The sequence below is a fragment of the Colletotrichum siamense genome (genome assembly GCF_013390195.1).
Source record: "Colletotrichum siamense strain Cg363 chromosome Unknown KSG_Cg363_contig02, whole genome shotgun sequence".
In the NCBI taxonomy this organism is placed as follows: Eukaryota; Fungi; Ascomycota; class Sordariomycetes; order Glomerellales; family Glomerellaceae; genus Colletotrichum; species Colletotrichum siamense.
In genome coordinates this window covers 4857489-4877424 of record NW_023501015.1, presented here as the reverse complement: position 1 = coordinate 4877424, position 19936 = coordinate 4857489, and the positions used below count along the sequence as shown (strand labels likewise).

The following is a 19936-nucleotide window of genomic DNA, read 5'->3' as shown; positions in this document are numbered from 1 at the left end:
TTGGCTGGATTACCTACGGCCCTGAACCTCCGCCGTCCCAAACTGTAATGGGCAGAGCAGTTCAACCCATGCCCCAGCGTCCGGGGTTCTTCCTAGCAAGAATCGCGAAGCTTCCATGTGGCTTTGTACGGGCCACCTTCTGCAGCTGCCCTGATCCGCCAGCAAGAACCCAAGAGAAACCCGTCTCGAGTACAATGCAAACAGGCGCAATAACGAGTTTTTCAATGCCCGCGGCTACTGACCGCTTTGAATGGTGTCATCAGTCACGTAACCTTTAGGTAATGTCTCGTCCGTGAGAGCATCATTGTTGACATAGACTTATGCGATGGAAGCTCGGCGTCGGCCCCTTAACTGTGGCTTGACCGAGTCCAAGAGCCCCACTCATCGCCGGGGAGCCACCGCCAACTCCCGGGCCTAAAGCTTATCGCGCCAATCGCGTGCTTATCGGGTATTCAGCCTTGCAGCTTGCCGGGAGTTTGCGCCACAACTTTTTTTTTCTTACAGCTGTCCTCTTCGCCTGGACAGGTAAGCCATTAGCACGAGGGGACCACTAACCTTGCCGAGCAGGACCCATCTGGGGATGGCACCGCAGCGAATCCAGTAGAGGACACCTTCACGTCTCTTTTTTGACGACCCTCCGTGCTGTCCATATCCTCTCTGCTTCTGGGTCATAACTGCGACGAGACCTCCCCTTCCTTTCTTGTCTCGCTCTTATTTTTGTTTACGTCTCGTTCTCTACACCCACCGCGCAGTCGAGTCTCCCAAGCCTCCCGCCGGGACTTATCCAGCAGTCCCTGTAGGCACCACCAACCGAACCCGTCTCTACGAATAACCGTATACGCAGCGCCCTTGGGCGCAACCCACCCACACAATGGCGCAACGAATGCCCTCGCCGTTGAGGATACTCCTCGGCTGCGTTTTCTTCTTTTCTGCCCAGGTCTTTGCCGTCTCTGCAGTCCTGGGTGTTGACCTTGGTACCGAGTACATCAAGGCCGCCCTGGTCAAGCCTGGCATTCCTCTCGACATTGTCCTGACCAAGGACTCCCGCCGCAAGGAGATCTCCGCCGTCACCTTCAAGCCCCTCTCGAGCGGCCCCAAGTCCGGATCTTTCCCCGAGAGACTCTACGGCTCCGACGCCGTCGCCCTCGCCGCCAGATTCCCCCACGATGTCTACCCCAACCTGAAGACCATCCTTGGTCTCACCGTCGACCACCCCATTGTCCAGGAGTACGCTGCCCGACACCCCGCCCTGCAGCTCGAGAAGAACAAGGAGCGAGGAACAGCTGCATTTAAGAGCAAGTCTTTCACCGAGGAGGAGGAGGCATGGCTGGTCGAGGAGTTGCTGGCCATGGAGCTTCAGGCGATCCAGAAGAACGCCGAGGTCGCTGCCGGTGCCGGAACCGCCGTCCGTTCCATGGTCCTCACCGTGCCTCCTTACTTCACTATTGAGGAGAAGCGTGCCATCCAGGCCGCTGCTGACCTCGCCGGTCTCAAGGTTCTCAGCCTCATCAGCGACGGTCTCGCCGTCGGTCTCAACTACGCTACCTCCCGCCAATTCCCCAACATCAACGAGGGCGCAAAGCCCGAGTACCACCTCGTCTTCGACATGGGCGCCGGTTCCACCAAGGCCACTGTCATGAAGTTCCAGAGCCGTACCGTCAAGGATGTTGGCAAGTACAACAAGACCGTTCAGGAGGTTGCCGTTCTGGGCTCCGGCTGGGACAGAACCCTGGGCGGTGACGCTCTGAACTCTCTCATCATTGACGACATGGTCTCTCAGTTCGTCGAGTCCAAGGGCGCGCAGAAGGTTTCTGCTCAGTCTGAGAAGGTCAAGACTCACGGCCGCGCCATCGCGAAGCTTACCAAGGAAGCGGAGCGCTTGCGCCACGTCCTCAGCGCCAACACCCAGACCGGCGCCAGCTTCGAGGGTCTCTACGAGGACGTCGATTTCAGGTACAAGATCAGCCGTGCCGACTTTGAGAAGATGGCCGAGGGCCACGCCGCTCGTGTCGGTGCTGTTGTTCAGAACGCCCTCAAGATGGCCGGGCTCGAGCTCTCCGACCTCACCTCTGTCATTCTCCACGGTGGTGCTTCCCGCACGCCCTTCGTCCAGAAGGAGCTGGAGACTGTCGTTGGCTCTGCCGAGAAGCTCCGCAGCAACGTCAACTCAGATGAGTCCGCCGTCTTTGGCGCTGGCTTCCGCGCTGCTGAGTTGAGCCCCAGCTTCCGTGTCAAGGAGATTCGCATCTCTGAGGGTGCCAACTTTGCCTCCGGCATGAAGTGGACCAACGCCAAGGACAAGCTGCAGCACCAGCGTCTGTGGTCTCCCATCTCTCCCCAGGGCGGTGTCGCTAAGGACGTCACCTTCACCAACCACGACGACTTCTCCGTCACGTTCTACCAACAGGTCGACTCTGCCGAGCAGGACACCAAGATTCTGACTACCAAGAACCTCACCGCCACCGTCGCGCAGCTCAAGGAGAAGTACTCCTGCGTTGACAACGACATCCACTTCAAGGTCGGTGTCAAGCTTAGCAGCGAGAACGGCGAGGTTGAGGTGACCAAGGCCACTGTTGAGTGCGAGGCCGACGCTCCCGAGAAGGAGGGCTTCGTTGACGGCGTCAAGAACCTGTTCGGTTTTGGCAAGAAGGACCAGAAGGTCATGGACGGCGAGGATGGCGCTGAGTCTGAGTCTACCTCTTCTGAGTCTTCCTCCACCACCGCTTCTACCGCGACTGACGCTACCTCCGCCTCGTCCTCTCCCGTCCCCACTGACGCGGCTGCTGACGGCAAGGAGGCCACCCCCAAGAAGGAGCTTGTCGTCATTTCCGTCGACTTCACTCTCGAGAAGACCGGCCGTCCTGAGATCTCCCGCGATGAGCTGGTCAAGTCCAAGGATCGCCTCAAGGCATTCGAGGCTTCCGACAAGGCTCGCCGTCTGAGAGAGGAGGCCCTTAACCAACTCGAGGGTTTCACGTACAAGGTCCGCGATCTTCTCGAGAACGAGGCTTTTATTGCCGCTTCCACGGAAAAGGAGCGTGCCACCCTGGAGAAGAAGAACAGCGAGGCCAGCGACTGGCTCTACGAGGACGGCGCCGATGCCACCAAGGATGAGCTCAAGAAGAAGTACAAGGAGCTCCACGACCCCGTCTCCAAGATCCAGAAGAGGAGCGAGGAGGCCGCGAAGCGCCCCGAGCTTATCCAGGCTCTCAAGGACGCGCTGAACTCTACCCAGTCCTTCGTTGGAAACATCAAGAAGCAGATTGACGAGTACGACGCGTGGCATTCCTCGGCCTCCGCTGCGGCCCCTTCTTCCACGGAGACTCCCGCTCCCTCTGCCGACTTTGACGACCTCGAAGACGACGAGGACAAGGAGCGCAAGATGGAAGATGTCGTCAAGGAGAAGGGTCCCGTCCCTCCTCTGTACAAGCGCGAGGACATTGACGTCGTTGAGGATCTGTACGATGACACCCTCAAGTGGCTTAAGCAGATGGAGGAGAAGCAGGACGCCCTCGCCGCGACCGCCGACCCCGTCCTCCTCGTCAAGGACCTCCAAGCTAAGCGCGATAAGCTCGACAAGGCGGGCATGGACCTCGCCATGAAGGGCGTCAAGCACTTTGAGCAGAAGTCCAAGAAGGCGAGCAAGAGCGCCGCCAAGAACAAGAAGACCAAGTCGGCCACCTCTTCCTCGACAACCAACACCGCCACCGCGTCCACCGAGTCGGACAACGGAAAGTCCACCACCACCATCCCCGCCAAGAGCTCCGCCACCGAGCCGGAAGCAGCTGGCCGCACCGTTGAGCTGCCTGGTGGCGGCAGCTACGTCCAGTACGGCGGTGACGGCGAGGCGCCGACCGACGAGGAGCTGGAGGAGATTCTGAAGAAGTTTGAGCAGCACCAGGGACCCCCTCCGCCCAAGGAGGAGGTGCACGATGAGCTGTAAAGAGGTTGTAGACCAGGGGTTTTTGCTTTGAAGTTTAAGCATACATACAATACCTAGGCGTTTAGCAGATGAATTCAAAAAGTCAAGACATTGTGGCTCTTATTTTGCTCCGTGAAATCTCAACTCGGCTGTGTTGGATTAGTTCCCTCTTTACTACGGTATGCGACCATGAGCATACGTGAGCCTGCTTGCATTCTGCGACGTAGCAGATGTCATTCAGGAGAAAAGGCCAAATACTACCGAGAGAAACCAGTAACGGCAATATAAGACCCCACCCCACATAACCGATCACCCCCCGTTCCCGATCAGCCGAATCCGGAAACAAGGACTTAAATAGAAAGTATAGTTTTAATAGTAAATAAATAGAAATAAATATTTTTAAAAATATCTACTATACTATTAGTATATATAATAGAACTTATATTTTTAGCTTATTTTTAATATTTATTTCTAAATAGTTATAGTTAGTTTAAAAAGTACTTTAGATTTAAGTATTTATTTCTTAGTAAATTTTAATACTTAATATTTCTATAAATAATAACTATTTAATTATATTATAAATTATAATAATTCTTAGAAAAATATAATTATTTATAATAAACTTAAAATATTAATTTCTATAAAGTAGTTATATAGATATTAAAAGTACTTAAATATTTATAAGGAAATATTTTAATATATTAATATTAAAATAAAAGATAAATCTAAAAAATAAAATAACTATATAAATACTAACTCTATATTTTAGTTAGAATTATACTAATTTTTATTTAGTTTATTAATATATATATACTAAGTTATTTAAATATTTTAAGTGTTAAGGTTTATATATAAATTCTTAGAAAGAACTAACATTTTTACTATAGTTTACTATATACTAAATAAATCTATACTTACTTAATAATGAATTTTAGAAATATTTTATTTAAATTTTCTATATAATAAAATATAAGTATAGAAATTTATATAATTTTATACTTAGTACTTATAAGTGCAGAGAGCTAAGAATAAACTAGGATTTTAGTGTAGTACTACCTAATTCAGCTGATCGGTTATGGGGGCTGATCGGTTATATGGGGTGGGGTCTTAACGTTCTCATTTCAAGTAGCCGAGACGGGCGAGTGAATACGCTATGAGTAGCAAACACCCACCATCGCGCACCGAAATAGTCACAGGTAACGCAGGCTGCCGATCGCTTCATCTCGTCAATTTGTCAGTCCTCAGCACGACAAACATCGATCCCGCATGACTGTCCTCGTCCGACCCAGTCATCGCCAAAAAAACGGCCCGACCCATAATCACCGAGTCTCCCCCTTTCCCCCGTATCACAAGATGATCAACAACATACCCATCTCACGAGCAAACCATCGCCAGCAAGGTCCCTCCGGGGAAACACGCCCGTCGCTCCCGGCTCAACCCTCGGCGCACACTTCTACCTCATCTCGACAGGATGACGGAATAAACAAAATCAGCAATCATGAATATTCGTCCATAGCCTTCTAGTCAACCACGATCACGCTGCTCCCCGGGGAAAAAAAAAAAAAGAAAAAAAAAAAAAAAAGGACTGCATTTTCCCTTTCGTCGAACAAACCCTCCGCTTGCCCACCACACAGTGAGACCACATGATAAGACAACACCAACCATCAAATCACCCCCTGAATCACCTTCCCTTCAAAACTACAACTTGTCTTTTCCTTGCCTCTTTAGTTGCCCTTTCCCACACAGACGGGTGTCTGCACCGGCACTTGGATCCGCTGCGCCCCGTAACACACTCAAAGGGCAATACGCGATCGTCCAGGCAGGGAAAGACAAACTTCTTTTTTTCCTCCCCCCCCCCCCCCAAGACGCTTCTTCTCTGCACGAGACAGAGGCAAACAAACGCACAAATGTCGCTCGCTGGCAGATGAGATCACCGTCTTTTTTTGCGGGGAGCGGCCTCCTGTCGGCCTCAAAGTGTCATATAACACGATTGCGAGACATCAGGTCATGAAGGGATGTATGTTTGTGTTGGTCATATATAAGTGTAGCCGACCGGTCCTATCTTGACGAAGCTGCCACTCCATCCAGAAAGAGCCTCTCAAGCACCGTGATCATTCCAGCCCAAGCATTTCATCGCCATGATGACGGTCAAAACAATGCTGCTCTCCCTCATCCAACTCGCGTGCTTCGCCACAGCCACACCGGCGCCCGCCGCCGCCGCCGCCGTCCCGCCCCGGGGCCGATCCCTCACGATCCCCGTCCGTGCCAACCCGCACCATGTCCCCGATGGCCCCGCCGAGCTCGCAGCCGCCTACCGCAGGTGGGACATGCCCGTGCCGGAGGGCCTGGAGACGCACCTTCTCGCCCGACGAGCTGGATACTCCGGCAAGTCTCCTCCCTCCCTCCCCCGTTTCCGACACCTGATCACCACCCACTAACATGAGCTGAAACCAAACAGCTGGCATCGCACCCGCCGCGAGCACCGTGAACAACGACGCCTGGCTCAGTGAGATCTACCTCGGCACGCCCGACGCGCAGCCCGTCTCCGTGAGGATCGACTCCGGCGTCTCAGACTTGTAACCCATCCTTCCTAGACAGCCTGTTCCCCCCTTCCTGGTGCTGAAACTGACATGACCGCTAGCTGGCTCTTCTCCACCGACACCCAATTCCCAAAGTCCATCGCGACGGCCAGCAGACCAAACCTCTACGACCCCTCAAAGTCACGAGCAAGCCAAGAACTCTCAGACTTCAGCTGGAACCTCACAGATGGTCCGTCACCCATCCGCCCCTACCCTCAACCACACTCTGCTAACAAAAGCACCCCCTTCCTCAGACGACACCAGTAGCGTCTCGGGAAAGGTCTACTTCGACAACCTCCGCATCGGCGGGCTCACCGACCAAAACTGGTTCAACATCACAAACGCAACCATCCAGTCCGCCGTCGACGTCACCGGCCACTTCGCAGTCGACCAGACTGGCCTCGGCGGCGTCCTCGGCATCGCAAAGGCCGGCACCTCCTCAGTCCAGCCCGCCATGCCCACCATGATGGACCGCCTCAAGCAGGACCTGCACTACCCGTCCATCTGTGCCGACCTGCGCCACAACTCCTCCCTCGGCTTCTTCGACTTCGGTTCCGGCCGCAGCGGCGACAGCGCCGCCCTCGTCAACGAGCCGCCCGTCCCCGGGTCGCCGCACTGGGACTTCAAGGTCGCCCGCTTCCGCCTGACGTCCATGGCCGACGGCGTGTGGTGGAGCGCGCCCTTCTCCGCGACCGTCGACACGGGGAGCAACCTGCTCCTCATCCCGGGACAGCTCGTCGCCTTGTACTACGCCGAAATCCCCGGCGCGACATTCGATCCGAGTCTGAGGGCCTGGCTATTCCCCTGCAACATTGCGTCCGGCATTCCGGATTTCGAGTTCGCTACCAGCGGGGGGTTCAACGGGACGTTACCAAAGGAGTACATCAACCTTGGTCCGGTTTCGAGTAATGACGGCAAGTGCTTCGGTGGTATTCAGCCGAGTGGCAACGACCATGGCATCTTTGGCGGAGTGGTCTTGAAGACGATTTATGTTCAGTTCAACTTTGGCGACACGGGAAGCTTCGTTAGTTTCGGACCGAAGGGACTCGATGTGTGTTCTTTGACCAATACCTGCAAGCTGTAAGATGAGATTGCAGTCCGGACCAAGGACACCGCGTGGGGGGAAGAATGTAATATTTCGGTAGATCGGAATGCGGATTGTTTCAAATGAGCCGAACCCTAGTAATTTGAAAGCCGTTAGAAGCAGGAATTCAGTTCCAACCCTCACTCATCCTTGAATGCTCGCAAACGGCCAGACTCTCTGCGCGAGCTCACCAACAATCAGAGTCGATGGACAAGCCTGCACCCTGTGTGGAATTTGGCTGCGCGCCAAAATCTGCGTCGTCACCTGAGGACCCTTTTGCGCATTGCCAAATGTCATAACGAATCACAGTGAATTCCACTTCTTCCCCTGGTATATACAGATGTTGCCCTTTCTTCTACTGGTCTCAGTGACCACAGGGCACTTGTCCACGTATGGACCACCGCTCATGCATGCTATAACTCCCCGACGTGATGGGTAAAAAAAAAATGCGAAGCCCTTGGGGCAGCAAGAGAAAAAAGCCAAATGCAAACTATTTCGTGGATCAGGAATGTCATGCCTGTTGGTGCCTTACACAGGCTCAAGGCTGGTATAGCGAGCGACGTCCCGTCACAAAATGTGATCTTCGGCTTGCGGTTGTGCCAAGCGCAGGCGAGCAATCCAATATGGAGGTTCCAGTCCCGCGTAAGAAGCACCGAAATTCCAATGTCGACGTCGCGGTTCGGTGTGGCCGTAAATCGCAGAGTGCGGGTATATGCGGGATTGCGCTCGAGCGTTCATGTTAAAAGAGTCCGGTGTCGCAGTCTAAAATAAGGGTTCTCTATGCTCATGCCCGTTCGCGATCACCGTCTGGTAGGGAGAAACCGAGCAAGTCAGCATTTATGGCCTCAAGGAACAAGTGGCCGCCGTGGCTTGCCCGTGGTTGTGGTGGTTGCGGTGCTTGAAGGGGGGACTCAGGCGGGAGGTGGTGGTGATGATATTATGGGTATGGTGCGAATTGGCAGATTGTGGGAGTAGCTGTTCAGTGTCGGGGAGGGTCGTCGTCAAGGTCATCCTTGCCGACAAATTCGTATTCACCTTCGCTGGCAGTGGGTGTAGGCGGCATGTTCGCCGACGACGGGGCATGAGGCTGGTTCTGGCGCGCCGTACCTGGTCGTGATCTGACCTTCTCGGCCTCCTTGGACAGGGCTGCTACCGCATCATGGGCGGCTTGGCGCTCGGCAGGCTTCTGGGCAGGGCCGTTGCTCTTCAGGCGTTCCTCCATTTCGCGAATGCGACGCTCGAGGGCCTCAAGTTCGTTAGTCTGAGTCTGAACGGTTTGCTTGCTGTGGACCACCGCGTCAGTAGTTGGCTCTCAGATTGGCGGTGGGAGAGCTGCCAGAATAGTTGCTGCAACGTACCGCTGGACAACCTTCTCGTCGAGGTCGGCAACACTGTTTTCGATGCGGAAAATGTCCATGAGCTCCGCGGAGAAAGAGCGGGCAATAGTACTGCAAGTTGGCAGTCAGTACAGCAGCTCGGTGAGTCCAGTAGCGAACTGGAAGGGTGTAGGAAATTGGTACGCACGATTGCGGGCGGCGACCGTTGGGAACCCAGTCGCGGTCGAGCTCAGCGTCGGTCATGTTTTGCGCCATTTCGTCGGTGTTTTACGGGTGGTGTAGAAGAAAGCGGTAAGTTGAAGAGTTGAAGTTGGAGGGAAGGACGGCGAGGAACCAGGGAAAGGATATGGCTGGGTTCGCGGTCGACGAAAAGGGAGGGTGATCAGCGACTAGTGGGCGGTTGACAGTATCGACAGGGTGCCTGTCACACTAGTAACCCAGGCACGCGGTTGTAAATGTGCGGTGGGGAGGGTAAGTGAGATAGGTAGATGGTGTAAGAATTGCTGGGCAGTGATACGGAAGCAAGTTGGAATGCGGTGAAGATGTTGGAAGAATGCGCCGTCGGGAGACGAGGATGAAGGCGGTCGAATAGTTGTTTCGTCTGCAAGCGGCAAGGAAAAGGGGATCACTGGTGGTGCTGTGAGTTGGTACTGGCGAGTGGTGGGAGGTGGTGGGTTCCAGGTTAGGTAGGTAGGTTGGAGGAGAAGAACGAGAAGGCAGGGAGCAGCAAGCCGGCTTTAGATGCGGGATGAGGTGGACTTTGTAAGACTCCCGTCGGGGCAAGGGGATGAGGGGAAGTCAAGTCGGCTTGACCTTGGATCTTGGACGTGGTCATGGATGGACATGGACACTGGACAGTGCAGCAGCTGTCTGCGTGAGACACGACACCAAAGCTCGCTCGCTCGCTCGACATCCAAGCCAGGCGGAGCGGTGCCTGACATCAGGGCCGCCGCCTGTTGGTGCACATGGGTTTTGGATCACCAGCCGGGAATGGTTAAGGGCCAGGCACAGGCGCAAGCATAAGCACAAGCACACACAGTGGTCTGTCTATCTGTACGGTACCTACCCAGAAGGCCAAACGGTGTACCCGACAGGACATGCAATGGCCTCCCCTTCCCCTCTCATGGGCCATGATGTGGGTGGTGGTGGATGGTTGCTTGATTCCCGGCGGTGGAGGTGCAATTACCAGGTTACCATCTGTAATCAGCTGCAAAAGGAAAGGCCTCGAGACCCAGTCAATTGGGCGCAGAAGCAGCGAGAAGGGGGGAAGGAGCAGTGGGAGTGGGAGTGTTCATGCGACCAGGACCTGACCGGGACAGGCGATCCAAATCTAAAAATCACCGCAAATGGGTGGTCCGCATGGAGTTGACCGCATAAATTAGGCTCCTGGCACCTTTACAGCGATACATTCATTGTACACCTTTTCCCAGTGATGGATGGCCAGCAGCAATACTGGAGTGTTGGTAGGCGCAGGCACACGTCAACAAGGGGTTTGGGGAGGGGGATCACCCCCCGAAAAGCATGAAGACGACCGAGGGGGGGCTGTTTGAGGCCAGTATCGGGTCTCGAAGACTTGGACCGCCGTCCGGACCGCATAGTGACTTGTGTCGCCGCATTTTAGGTGTAAGCAGTCCCTCAGTCCCCCGCGGGCAGAACACGTCGTTGGTCGGTAGTCGAGGCAGGACTAAGGCGGCGCAGAACTGCCGTCAACAAGCAGGGCAGGTTGGGGCGGCAATGGTGATAATGGTGGATGATCATTGATCAAGAAAGACCAAAGTTCCATATGCAGCTGCCGCCCGACGGACCTGCAGCTCAAGCCTCAAGGACCGCGCTATGCTAAGGTAATTAGCGAGGACAATTGCCAGGCCTTGCCCGTCATTAGCGGGGAGCGGGAGACTGCCTTACCTTAAGGTAAGGTAATGTTCCCTCGCCCCTTCCATGTGCAGCTGGGACCCTGGAAAAGAGTACTTCAAAGTACGTTCGGCCACATTCCTTCCCTTCACAACGAGATACCTCCGGGGTACGTACCCCAGACCCTCGGGGCAGGTGGCAGCCCATCGCGAGCAACGCCTCTCCACGAGTCCAGTCCACGAACACCACCACCAACCAGTCATCAGTAAAGTGACCTAGCGGTGCTATCCCACGACACCTTACCTTAAACATCCTTCATGCCCTAGTCCTCGTCTTCTTCATCATGCCCGCAAATTAACCCCTCCATCCCCAAGACGGTCTTTCGCTGTCGAAACGAACCAAATCACCCGGCCTGTCCTGTTCGTTTCTCTGCACTTTTATCCCCATCTTGATCACTAACTGCAGTTGTTCGGACTTCCTCGCCTCAGCCAGTCAGCTGCGATGAGTCGTCTGGCGCATGCATGCCATGCGCATTTTCCAACTGTCATTCGCCAGCCACCACATGACGTCCGAGTCTTGCAGCCGCATCATGTGCCAGATCTTTGTCCAGATGAGAGATAACGGAAAGACCCTGCAGATGTGCCGCGACATTGCCGTCCGTCTCTTTGACAATGGAACCTCGACAACCTCGACAAGCATTCTATTCTCCGCCACCTGTTCATCCTGCACAAACCTCCGAGGCCTCGATTGTGCGACACCCAACCATCGTGCGCAACACCATCAGATCTCATCTCACAAATCACCCCTCCTTGAGCACTACAGAACGAGGAAAAATAGGGGGCAACTTCGCGATTGTCAATTTGACATGACATCAAATTTCGGACCGCCCTAATCAATTTGACTTCCTGGTCAAACCACCCCCAAACTTGATCAAAGCGCCATAGGGAAGTCCCGCCCTAGCGCCCAGCCGCCAACACCTCTGGTTGTTCTTTAATCTCGCCAACCCTCAATTCCAACCACTCCCGGAGCCCTCATGGGCCTCATCCAGGCCTCATCCAACATCTTGGGTACCCGCGCTTGGGGATTTTCCACCTCATCCCCCTCTTCTCCTAAACAGTGTTTCCCTCGTTCTTCTCTCCCTGTGAGGCGGCCACGGGGGCCATGTCCCCCCTTCGAGAATAAGCCCAACGCGAACCTTGCGCGATTCTTGCGTATCCGTATGCCCCTCGCAAGCGCAAGGCAAGGCCGCGCCTTCGTATGATCCAAGTTGCGACAAATGGATAATAAGACACAATGACGCAAACTCCCTTTCCGACATCGACCTTGCCGACTCTCCGAGCTTGGCCAATGCGAGTAATAACCTCTAGCGAGTGACAGATTAACGCGGGGCCTCCGCTCCACTCGCTGTGCACACAATCATAATTACATGACGGGTCGCAAAAACCCGCGTTACTGGTAAGAAGAAGTCGAGATGATGATACTACGTGAGAGGTTCCAATGCGCAAGTCAGCATGCCTTCCATCGCGTCGGCGAGACTACCACTTTACTCTACGCTAGAGAACGCCCGAGTGGCGCTGAATGAGGCTCAACTAATATCGCCCTCGTAGCTTCTAGAGTTTGATGAGGAAGCCACTATCGAAAGATTCTATGATGGCCACGTTGCTCGGGCATAGAAGCAACGGCAACAAGCTTAATTGACCGGACAACGTTTGCAGCTCGTCGCAAAATAAGCTGTTCAGCTGCTTCAGCTACATCTGAGGCAGCGTCCGAGTGATTTGGGAAATCTCAATTCCCTCCGCAAAGCCAAGATCCGAGGGGAGAAGCTGCTCTGATCAGCTGTGCTATCATTCGCGCGCGATGTCGTTCTCCAGAGTTGAGCCTCCCCCGTGCGCCATATCCCTAGCGCGTTCGGACGTCGACGACATTCAGACGAGGGGCCCTGCGTCAACGGTATCTTCCGGGTCGTCACAGACAAGATCCAACAGTGATCCGTCCTCTCGGGTCTTGATGGACGAGCGGAGGTGAAGATTCACCGAGCCATTGCTCTCCTCGGTCAAGGAGCAGCAATACTCAGGTCGGTCCCGGCCCATACTGTCCAACTTCGTTCGCCCAGGTAATGCTGACGGCTTGCCCCGCGCCTGACCGTTGACGCACCAACGCAGCAACGGCACCCTGATGAGCAATGAGATGTCTGTCGAGCACCGCAAAGCGTAATTGCAGTGTCATGATCTGCTCTTCAGCAACCGCGGAGAGAGCTCTTTGGCTCCCCGTGTGAAACCTGAAGCTGCCACATGTCCAGGCGCATGTTAACCTTTCTTTCGAGCGGGTTTTCGATAGAAGACGACTTCCACGGCCCTGATACTAGAGTGTTAGTAGCACATACACAGGAAGCACAGAAAACCAGGGCGGCGCCGTCATTGGGAGGCATGGACTTGTTCATGGTCTATTTTTTGACTGACGAAGCAGCGGATGTACGATCAACTCCGTTCCATTTGCGATGCTAAGCAAATCCGATCCCTAAGGCCCAAGGTATAATGCTTCATCGAGCATCTGTAAAGCCTCCTGACCAGGCAGATGATAAGTGACCAATCCGTCCCAATTGTCCTCCCGATGCCGTTTTTTTACTTTTCGTCATGCATACCAGCTGATGGTTGAAAGGGTTTAGTCAGAGCCACCGACGGCACGGGCTGTTGGACTGTTAGATTTGGTTGTTTCTCATCATCGAGTGAATGGCTTCCGTCGACGTACTGTAGATCTTCATCTTGCTGTGCTGAACGACGGGCTTGATGATGCCCTTCTCCTCGAGGTCGGCCAGGCACTTGCGGGCCAGGGAGCCGTTGATCTTGAGACGGTCGACCAGGACGGCAACGGTCACCAGGCGGTAGGACTGGACATCCTTGTAGAGCTTGTCGGAGGTGGTCTTGTCGAGGATGACGGCGTGCTGGGCCTTGTCCTTGACCTTTCCCTTGGACCTGTGCGATGCATGAGTCGGCTTGTCGATGGGTAGAGAGGGGAGGTGGTTCGATGGTCGTCGGGTTTTTCTCGATCGCACAACGCACACACACACACAAGAATCATACGTACCACTATTTCAGGTGTTAGCAAACATTTGGACGGAATCGCACGAAGTGGGAAATTGTTGTATCAAACGAACCTTCTTCTTTTGCTTCTTAGCTCCAGCAGCGGGCGCCTTCACGGAGAACAGTCAGTAACATGTCTTTTTTTCGCCAAGTCGACAGCATCTCGTCGTCGCCTTCGAATAAGGGCCCGTACCATTTTGTCTGATTTCTGGTTGTCGTCGGTGGGATATCAGGCACCTGGGGCGGGTTTGCGGTGGTGAGTTAAGTTCACTTGGAGGTCGTCGGGAAAGGCGAGCGCCTCCACTCAGACCACCGCGGATTTCACAGGGCTCCAATACCCTAAGAATTTCCTGACGTAATCGCCGCTGATTGGCCCCGACGCGACCGGCGCCCCACTTTCGGCGACGTCGACGTGGGAAAAATTGCAGCCAGCCAGACGAGAAAGCCCTTGTGGGCTGGGCCACCGCATTCGAGGCGAAAATTATCCACAGCTGGGGTGAGAGACTGGCTCTTCGACATCTTCACATCCACGACCACCACATTTTCCCCTTCGTTCACTCGAGACTCCCTTTTCCAAGGTTCCCTACTAACCCCCCCAACAAAAGGTCGAGCGAAAATGTCTGACGGCGGTGATATCGAGGTCGAGAACGTCGCCACCTACGACGTCCTTCCCAAGGACGTCGTCAAGGAGGTTGGCAACGTCAAGCTCTTCAACAAGTGGGATTACGATGTTGAGGTCCGCGACATCTCTCTGACGTGAGCCTCTCCCTCCCCCTCCTTGAGCGCGCACACACGAATACGACACGAGAAGAAGAAAAAAATTACACAAGACAACACGAGAAAGTACTTGCGATGCTAATTGGGACTTCAATCGAACAGTGACTACATCTCCCTCCGCAACCCCGTCTATGTCACCCATTCCGCTGGCCGCTATGCCGTCAAGCGCTTCCGCAAGGCCAACTGCCCCATCATTGAGCGCCTCACCAACTCCCTCATGATGCACGGCCGCAACAACGGAAAGAAGCTCATGGCTGTCCGCATCGTTGCCCACGCCTTCGAGATCGTACGTCACCCCCGGAACACCTTGAGAACCCCTCGGGAGGAACCAAAAGTCCAATCGCGCACACACAAAGGGCTTCACCAACCACGGGGAACGAAGGCTAACATGCGACCACTAGATCCACCTGATGACCGACCAGAACCCCATCCAGATCGCCGTCGACGCCATCGTCAACTGCGGTCCCCGCGAAGACTCCACCCGTATCGGTTCCGCCGGTACCGTCCGTCGCCAGGCCGTCGATGTCTCCCCCCTCCGCCGCGTCAACCAGGCCATCTCCCTCCTCACCACCGGCGCCCGCGAGGCCTCCTTCCGCAACGTCAAGTCCATCGCCGAGTGCCTTGCCGAGGAGCTGATCAACGCCGCCAAGGGCAGCAGCAACTCGTACGCCATCAAGAAGAAGGACGAGCTGGAGCGTGTCGCCAAGTCCAACCGATAAAGGGTTTCGCCACACTTTTTCTGTGGTTTTGTCGTCAGGGGAAAAGAAGGGACCTTTACTGCCCGAGCATGGGTTTGTGGGTTTCAATTGCTACTGGGACAAGAGATCTGGTTGGGGGGACCGGGAGGAGTGCTGGGGTTTTGGAAGGAAAAACAAAAACTTCATCACACACTCACGCCTGTGAAGGGAATGTTAGGAGTACCGTCGAAAGAAATGGGACCCTACCTTCTTACGTCGTAAAAAAACTTTGCTTTTTTGGGGACAAACATCAAACGGAGGCGTGGTATTACATTACAGGGCAATCATCATCCTTTTTTTTCTACCTCTTCGTAAAAGGAAAAGTGTATGTGTGTTGCGCCCTTTTGCATTTGCGCGTTCGGGAATGGGGAACGCTGCTACGGCATCTTGTCTCTTACGGCTCTAGGTGGTTTTCCAATACGAAGCCAAGCTCGTCAGAGGGCATATGATCAAATACCTTAGCCATCCCGCCTATCTCGCTGTGCCCTGGAGATTCCCCATACTAAGCCATGTGTGATGACGAGAGATGATGGACCAGGATAGAATTACGAGATGAACGACTGGCATTGACCAGCCTCTATTATGTCCTACGAAGCAAGTATAATAAGGATGTTATGGACCATCCGTCCAGAAGAGTAAACGACTAGCCATCGTCAATCATAAGTCATGAGCCCTCCCCGAATGCTTAGAAAGCCCTCTCTGCCTCTCACCAAAAGGCCCAAAAATGCTCGACCCCTCATACCAAAGGGGTGGTCTCGGGTTGAACGTCCAGCCGCATAAACATACCCTTATGCTCGATGCCCTCCTCCCACCAAGTCCCCATACCTTCGTCAACGACGAAACCCATCTTCTCCCACATTTCCACAACCTGCTTCTGCGCATGCACGCACACCAGTCCCTTCCACTTGGGCACCTCCTCCGCCGTCGACGCCCCGATCTGCTCCAGGCCCATCTCCTTGATGCTCGGGTCGAAATAGCTCGGTTTCTCCTTCAACCACGCCAGCACTGTGTTCACAAGCAGCAGCGAGATCCGGTGTCCCCTAAATCCTTCAATCACGGCCAGCCTGCCGAGCTTCACGTACGGCTCAATCCCGTCGTGCAGGTCCGTCGCGCGGTCCGGCCCTGCAAACGGTCGCGCCGCTGACGACCGCCTCTCCTCGCCGACGTGCTCCGCCGCGCCCACCACACCATCCTCCTTGACGGGGCTCTTCATCTCCTCCGTAGCCGTCTCCACCGCCTCGCCGTCGCCGCCGGCAGCGGCTCCCACCTTGATCTCCTCGAGCTTGCCGTCCCAGTAGACGCCCCCGTCCTTCGGGTGCGGGTCGTGTGGGAAGGGCACAAGGCGGATGGTGCCGATGGGCGTGGCGCGGGTGCTGCTCCGGCGCGGCTTGACGATGTTGCCGTCGCCGTCGAGGACCTCTTGCTCGACGACCTTACTGACCGAAGCGTACGAGACCCAGTGGCACGCGCGGCTGTCGTCGGCGTCGAACTCGTTCTCCGCGGGCACGCCCTGCTCCTTCACGAAGACCTCCTCGCGCACCTCCATGGCGTCGCAGAACAATTTCGGTATGGCGGCGGGCTGCTCATCGTGCGCGCGGCCGCGAATGTAGGCGTCCAGCCTGGTCGGCTCCAGGAGGGAAACGAATGGCGTGCCCATGTTGGCTGTGGTCGGTTGGGGATTTTTGTTTTTATTTTATTTGCGAGAATACGTTGTAGGTTACGGCCTGGGTTTGAGTGAGATGCGACGAACAGGTCTTGGGGTTCGCTTCTAGAAGTAGGTTCTTCTTATGTGTGGATGCGAGGTTGAAGTCAAGCTCAAACAGACAAAACGTCAGGAGTGTGTGTCTTTAATGACAGCTTCAGGTTTTCAAGTCTGGAAAGAGGCAACCTAGAAGTCTCGTCTCATTCCATCAAGCGCATGAGCGAGGTTAAGGCAGGCACTAATAAGAGGGCAAGTGCAAGTGCGCTTGACAGGTGCAGGAAGAACACACACAAGCAAACAGAAAAACGGGGAAAGTACCCCCGCCACCGAGTCTAACGTAGTCAGCCCTGGTCGTCATCCGGGGACACTTGGACTCCTGCTCCCACCATCCAGATTTTGCGACGCATCCCATGTGCTCGAGGTGTCGTCCCTCTTCCTAGCAGCAGGAGAAAATTCTAAAAATGCACCCAGCCGCCGATACATGGGAATGGGGCGGGGTTTGCCTGTGGTAGAGGGCATGAAATGACGTTTGTAGGCACACCTCCCCCGGTCCCCCGGGTGGCGTTCAAGCCGCCGATCCAAGCGGCGTGTGTGGGGACCTTGTGAGGACCGGACTCCGGAGGAGCAGTTGGTCATTCGCGAGTTGGCTCACCTTTGCGTCTATCTGAGGTTTCTCAGGGTCCTCTGCTTCACGTGTGCTTCCTGCATGTGTGGACTGGAAAACATGCTATTGGACAAGGCATCAAGATCGACGCGCGAATCCGAGGGGCCAAACACAATGCAACATGAACGGCGGCGAGCTTGATCTGGCATCTCGGGCAGTAGCCCTATCACCAGTGCAACTGTATGAATGTGCGGGGAGACAGGGTCCAGCTTTGAGAGGTGAGAGTGCTCTTTGCTTGGCTTCGTTTCGGGATGCGTCCTCGCATATCTTGATTCATTCCCTGCCTATTCCCTGTCGGATTACGTCTTCCAGCACCGGAGCAGTCGTCCGTATCTCGGGGCCGGCTACGGGTTTATTTCTCTTATTGTGTAGTTGTCTCTTTGTTTCCGTATTTATGCACACCGACATTAGAGGCTATATGCATGGGCGACTCTCTTATCACTTGTCAGTTTGCAGTACTTCGTTGAACCTCATAAAATGTAGAAACCCGAGTGGCTTGATGTGGCTGACGAGCAGCGCATGTCAAGTTCGACTGCAGGCACACATCAAGGATCAAGTTCTCAAGGTCACACCGTGAAGAAGATGTGGCACAAGTCCAGAAAAGGCTGCAATCCAGCGAAGAAGGGCGATGAAGGCTTCTAGGAATCAATAGTAGAAACTCTTGGGTGCATTGGTCGGCAGTGTAGGCACCAAGACGACGCGACGTCCACAGTACCACAGTTCTCGGAATATATTCATGGATCACGACTTCATGAGTAATCCATCGACCATGCACGAGTCCAGTCACATCAACAACACGAGTGTAGGTCCAGCGTCGTCCACAAACTTGTCCTCAACGAAGGCATCTCTGCCTCTGTATTTCGCATGCGTGAAAAGCACTGGACATCGCCCTAGAGGTAAGGTAGTGTCCAAAACCCGGAAATGTAACTCCTCGCACAAAAATGGCTTTCCCAGCAGCAGTAGTAGTTCATCCTCTCGGTATCAAACTCTCCTCCGTATTCCTGCCCGCGCGCACACCTCTCGAAGATGGAGAGAAGGCTTATGCGGCAGCAACCTCGACGCTCTGCTCAACGCCATCGGCGCTGCCAGAGTTGACCTTCTTGCCGGTCTTGGCAATGGTCTGCAGGACCTTCTCGTAGGGCAGGCTCTCCTCGGCGACGACGGTGGCGGTCTGGCTGTCGAGGGAGACCTCGTAGGACTTGACGCCTGTTGGGAGGAACCACGCGTTAGCGAACATGGAGCTTCGAATGTTGTCCAGGAGAACGTGTTGCGAGCATCGCCAGGGTTGCCTCTGGTGTCACCGCCGTTTTTGCGCCAGGACACATGTGCAGCAAGCACCCAGTCAAGCACGGAACGTGCTCTCTCCGCGAAAAGCACTCACCATCAAGCTTCTTCAGAACACGGTCAACGGCACCGGAGCAGCCGCCGCAGCTCATGCTGACGTTGAACTTGTAAGTGTGCTCAGACATTGTGATCGTGGGTGGTTTCGAAAAAGGATTCGGGAGAGTTGGTGGTTGTGGTTTGTAGATGGGAAGATGTTCCGGAATGGCGTTTTTGGCGGGGTAGGATAGCTAAATAAAAAAGGAGGGGCAGCGACTCTGTGTGTATGATCTCCGCTGTACTAAGGTAGATGACGAACAGTTCTTTCTGACTTCGGGGACAAAGGGGTATCTCGGACTTGACGACGTTTTCTCAATGAGATGAGAAGGAAGGGACGGCGTTGATTATATATCCATCCCAAACCAGCATTATTAATTACCGTGGAATCGCATACCTTCCACCCACCGAGCGCTTCAGCCATCTATGGCGCAAGAGCTCCCTTCAGGTCAGGTAAGCACACCTAATACCCGAAGGAGCGCCCCCCAGCCCCCCGGACACCGGCATCAGCGCTCCAATCGGCCGTCACCCCCCGAAGGTCTCGTTCTGAAACTTGCTCACCTCCAGCATGGCTCCCGCCCAAAGAAAGAAGAACCAGCAACAAGCACTGCAGCAAGACTTCAACAAAGTGTCTGTCCCTTTCCCCTGAAACGTGCCCCATTCCCGCCCGTACCCGTTGAGCGCATTTCATTTCACATCATCGCCGCCTTTCACACCTGCAGCGTCCCAAGGTCCTGCCCCTGAAAAGCCCCTCCCCTCGAGATCGACGGTGCTTGTGCAGCAAGCAGCATCTCACAGTACCGAAGCTCGGGAAAGCTCAAGGTGT

At 54.6% G+C, this 19936-nt stretch overlaps 7 protein-coding genes across 7 annotated transcripts; 3 read left to right on the top strand and 4 right to left on the bottom strand.

Moving 5' to 3' along the window:
* Positions 1-871: 871 nt before the first annotated feature.
* Positions 872-3943, top strand: hyou1 (Hypoxia up-regulated protein 1; the record flags this gene model as incomplete). The annotated part of the gene is made up of 1 exon (XM_036635095.1): positions 872-3943. The coding sequence occupies one exon, from the start codon at positions 872-874 to the stop codon at positions 3941-3943; it is 3072 nt and encodes a 1023-aa protein (XP_036500509.1).
* Positions 3944-6199: 2256 nt separating this feature from the next.
* pepB (Penicillopepsin-3) lies at positions 6200-7585 on the top strand (the record flags this gene model as incomplete). Its single annotated transcript, XM_036635094.1, has 4 exons — positions 6200-6242; positions 6381-6498; positions 6564-6691; positions 6756-7585. 4 exons carry the CDS (start codon positions 6200-6202, stop codon positions 7583-7585), a joined length of 1119 nt encoding a protein of 372 aa, XP_036500506.1.
* A 979-nt stretch (positions 7586-8564) lies between these two features.
* CGCS363_v003244 (uncharacterized protein) lies at positions 8565-9177 on the bottom strand (the record flags this gene model as incomplete). Its single annotated transcript, XM_036635093.1, has 3 exons — positions 8565-8868; positions 8944-9033; positions 9110-9177. 3 exons carry the CDS (start codon positions 9175-9177, stop codon positions 8565-8567), a joined length of 462 nt encoding a protein of 153 aa, XP_036500507.1.
* Positions 9178-13434: 4257 nt separating this feature from the next.
* On the bottom strand, positions 13435-14049 carry rps-25 (40S ribosomal protein S25; the record flags this gene model as incomplete). Its single annotated transcript, XM_036635092.1, has 5 exons — positions 13435-13460; positions 13522-13765; positions 13854-13859; positions 13928-13963; positions 14047-14049. The coding sequence occupies 5 exons, from the start codon at positions 14047-14049 to the stop codon at positions 13435-13437; spliced, it is 315 nt and encodes a 104-aa protein (XP_036500504.1).
* A 420-nt stretch (positions 14050-14469) lies between these two features.
* Positions 14470-15349, top strand: rps-5 (40S ribosomal protein S5; the record flags this gene model as incomplete). The annotated part of the gene is made up of 3 exons (XM_036635091.1): positions 14470-14609; positions 14733-14916; positions 15032-15349. 3 exons carry the CDS (start codon positions 14470-14472, stop codon positions 15347-15349), a joined length of 642 nt encoding a protein of 213 aa, XP_036500505.1.
* A 754-nt stretch (positions 15350-16103) lies between these two features.
* CGCS363_v003241 (uncharacterized protein) lies at positions 16104-17024 on the bottom strand (the record flags this gene model as incomplete). The annotated part of the gene is made up of 1 exon (XM_036635090.1): positions 16104-17024. One exon carries the CDS (start codon positions 17022-17024, stop codon positions 16104-16106), a length of 921 nt encoding a protein of 306 aa, XP_036500502.1.
* Positions 17025-18772: 1748 nt separating this feature from the next.
* atx1 (Metal homeostasis factor atx1) lies at positions 18773-19202 on the bottom strand (the record flags this gene model as incomplete). Its single annotated transcript, XM_036635089.1, has 2 exons — positions 18773-18939; positions 19115-19202. 2 exons carry the CDS (start codon positions 19200-19202, stop codon positions 18773-18775), a joined length of 255 nt encoding a protein of 84 aa, XP_036500503.1.
* Between the last annotated feature and the right edge of the window lie 734 nt (positions 19203-19936).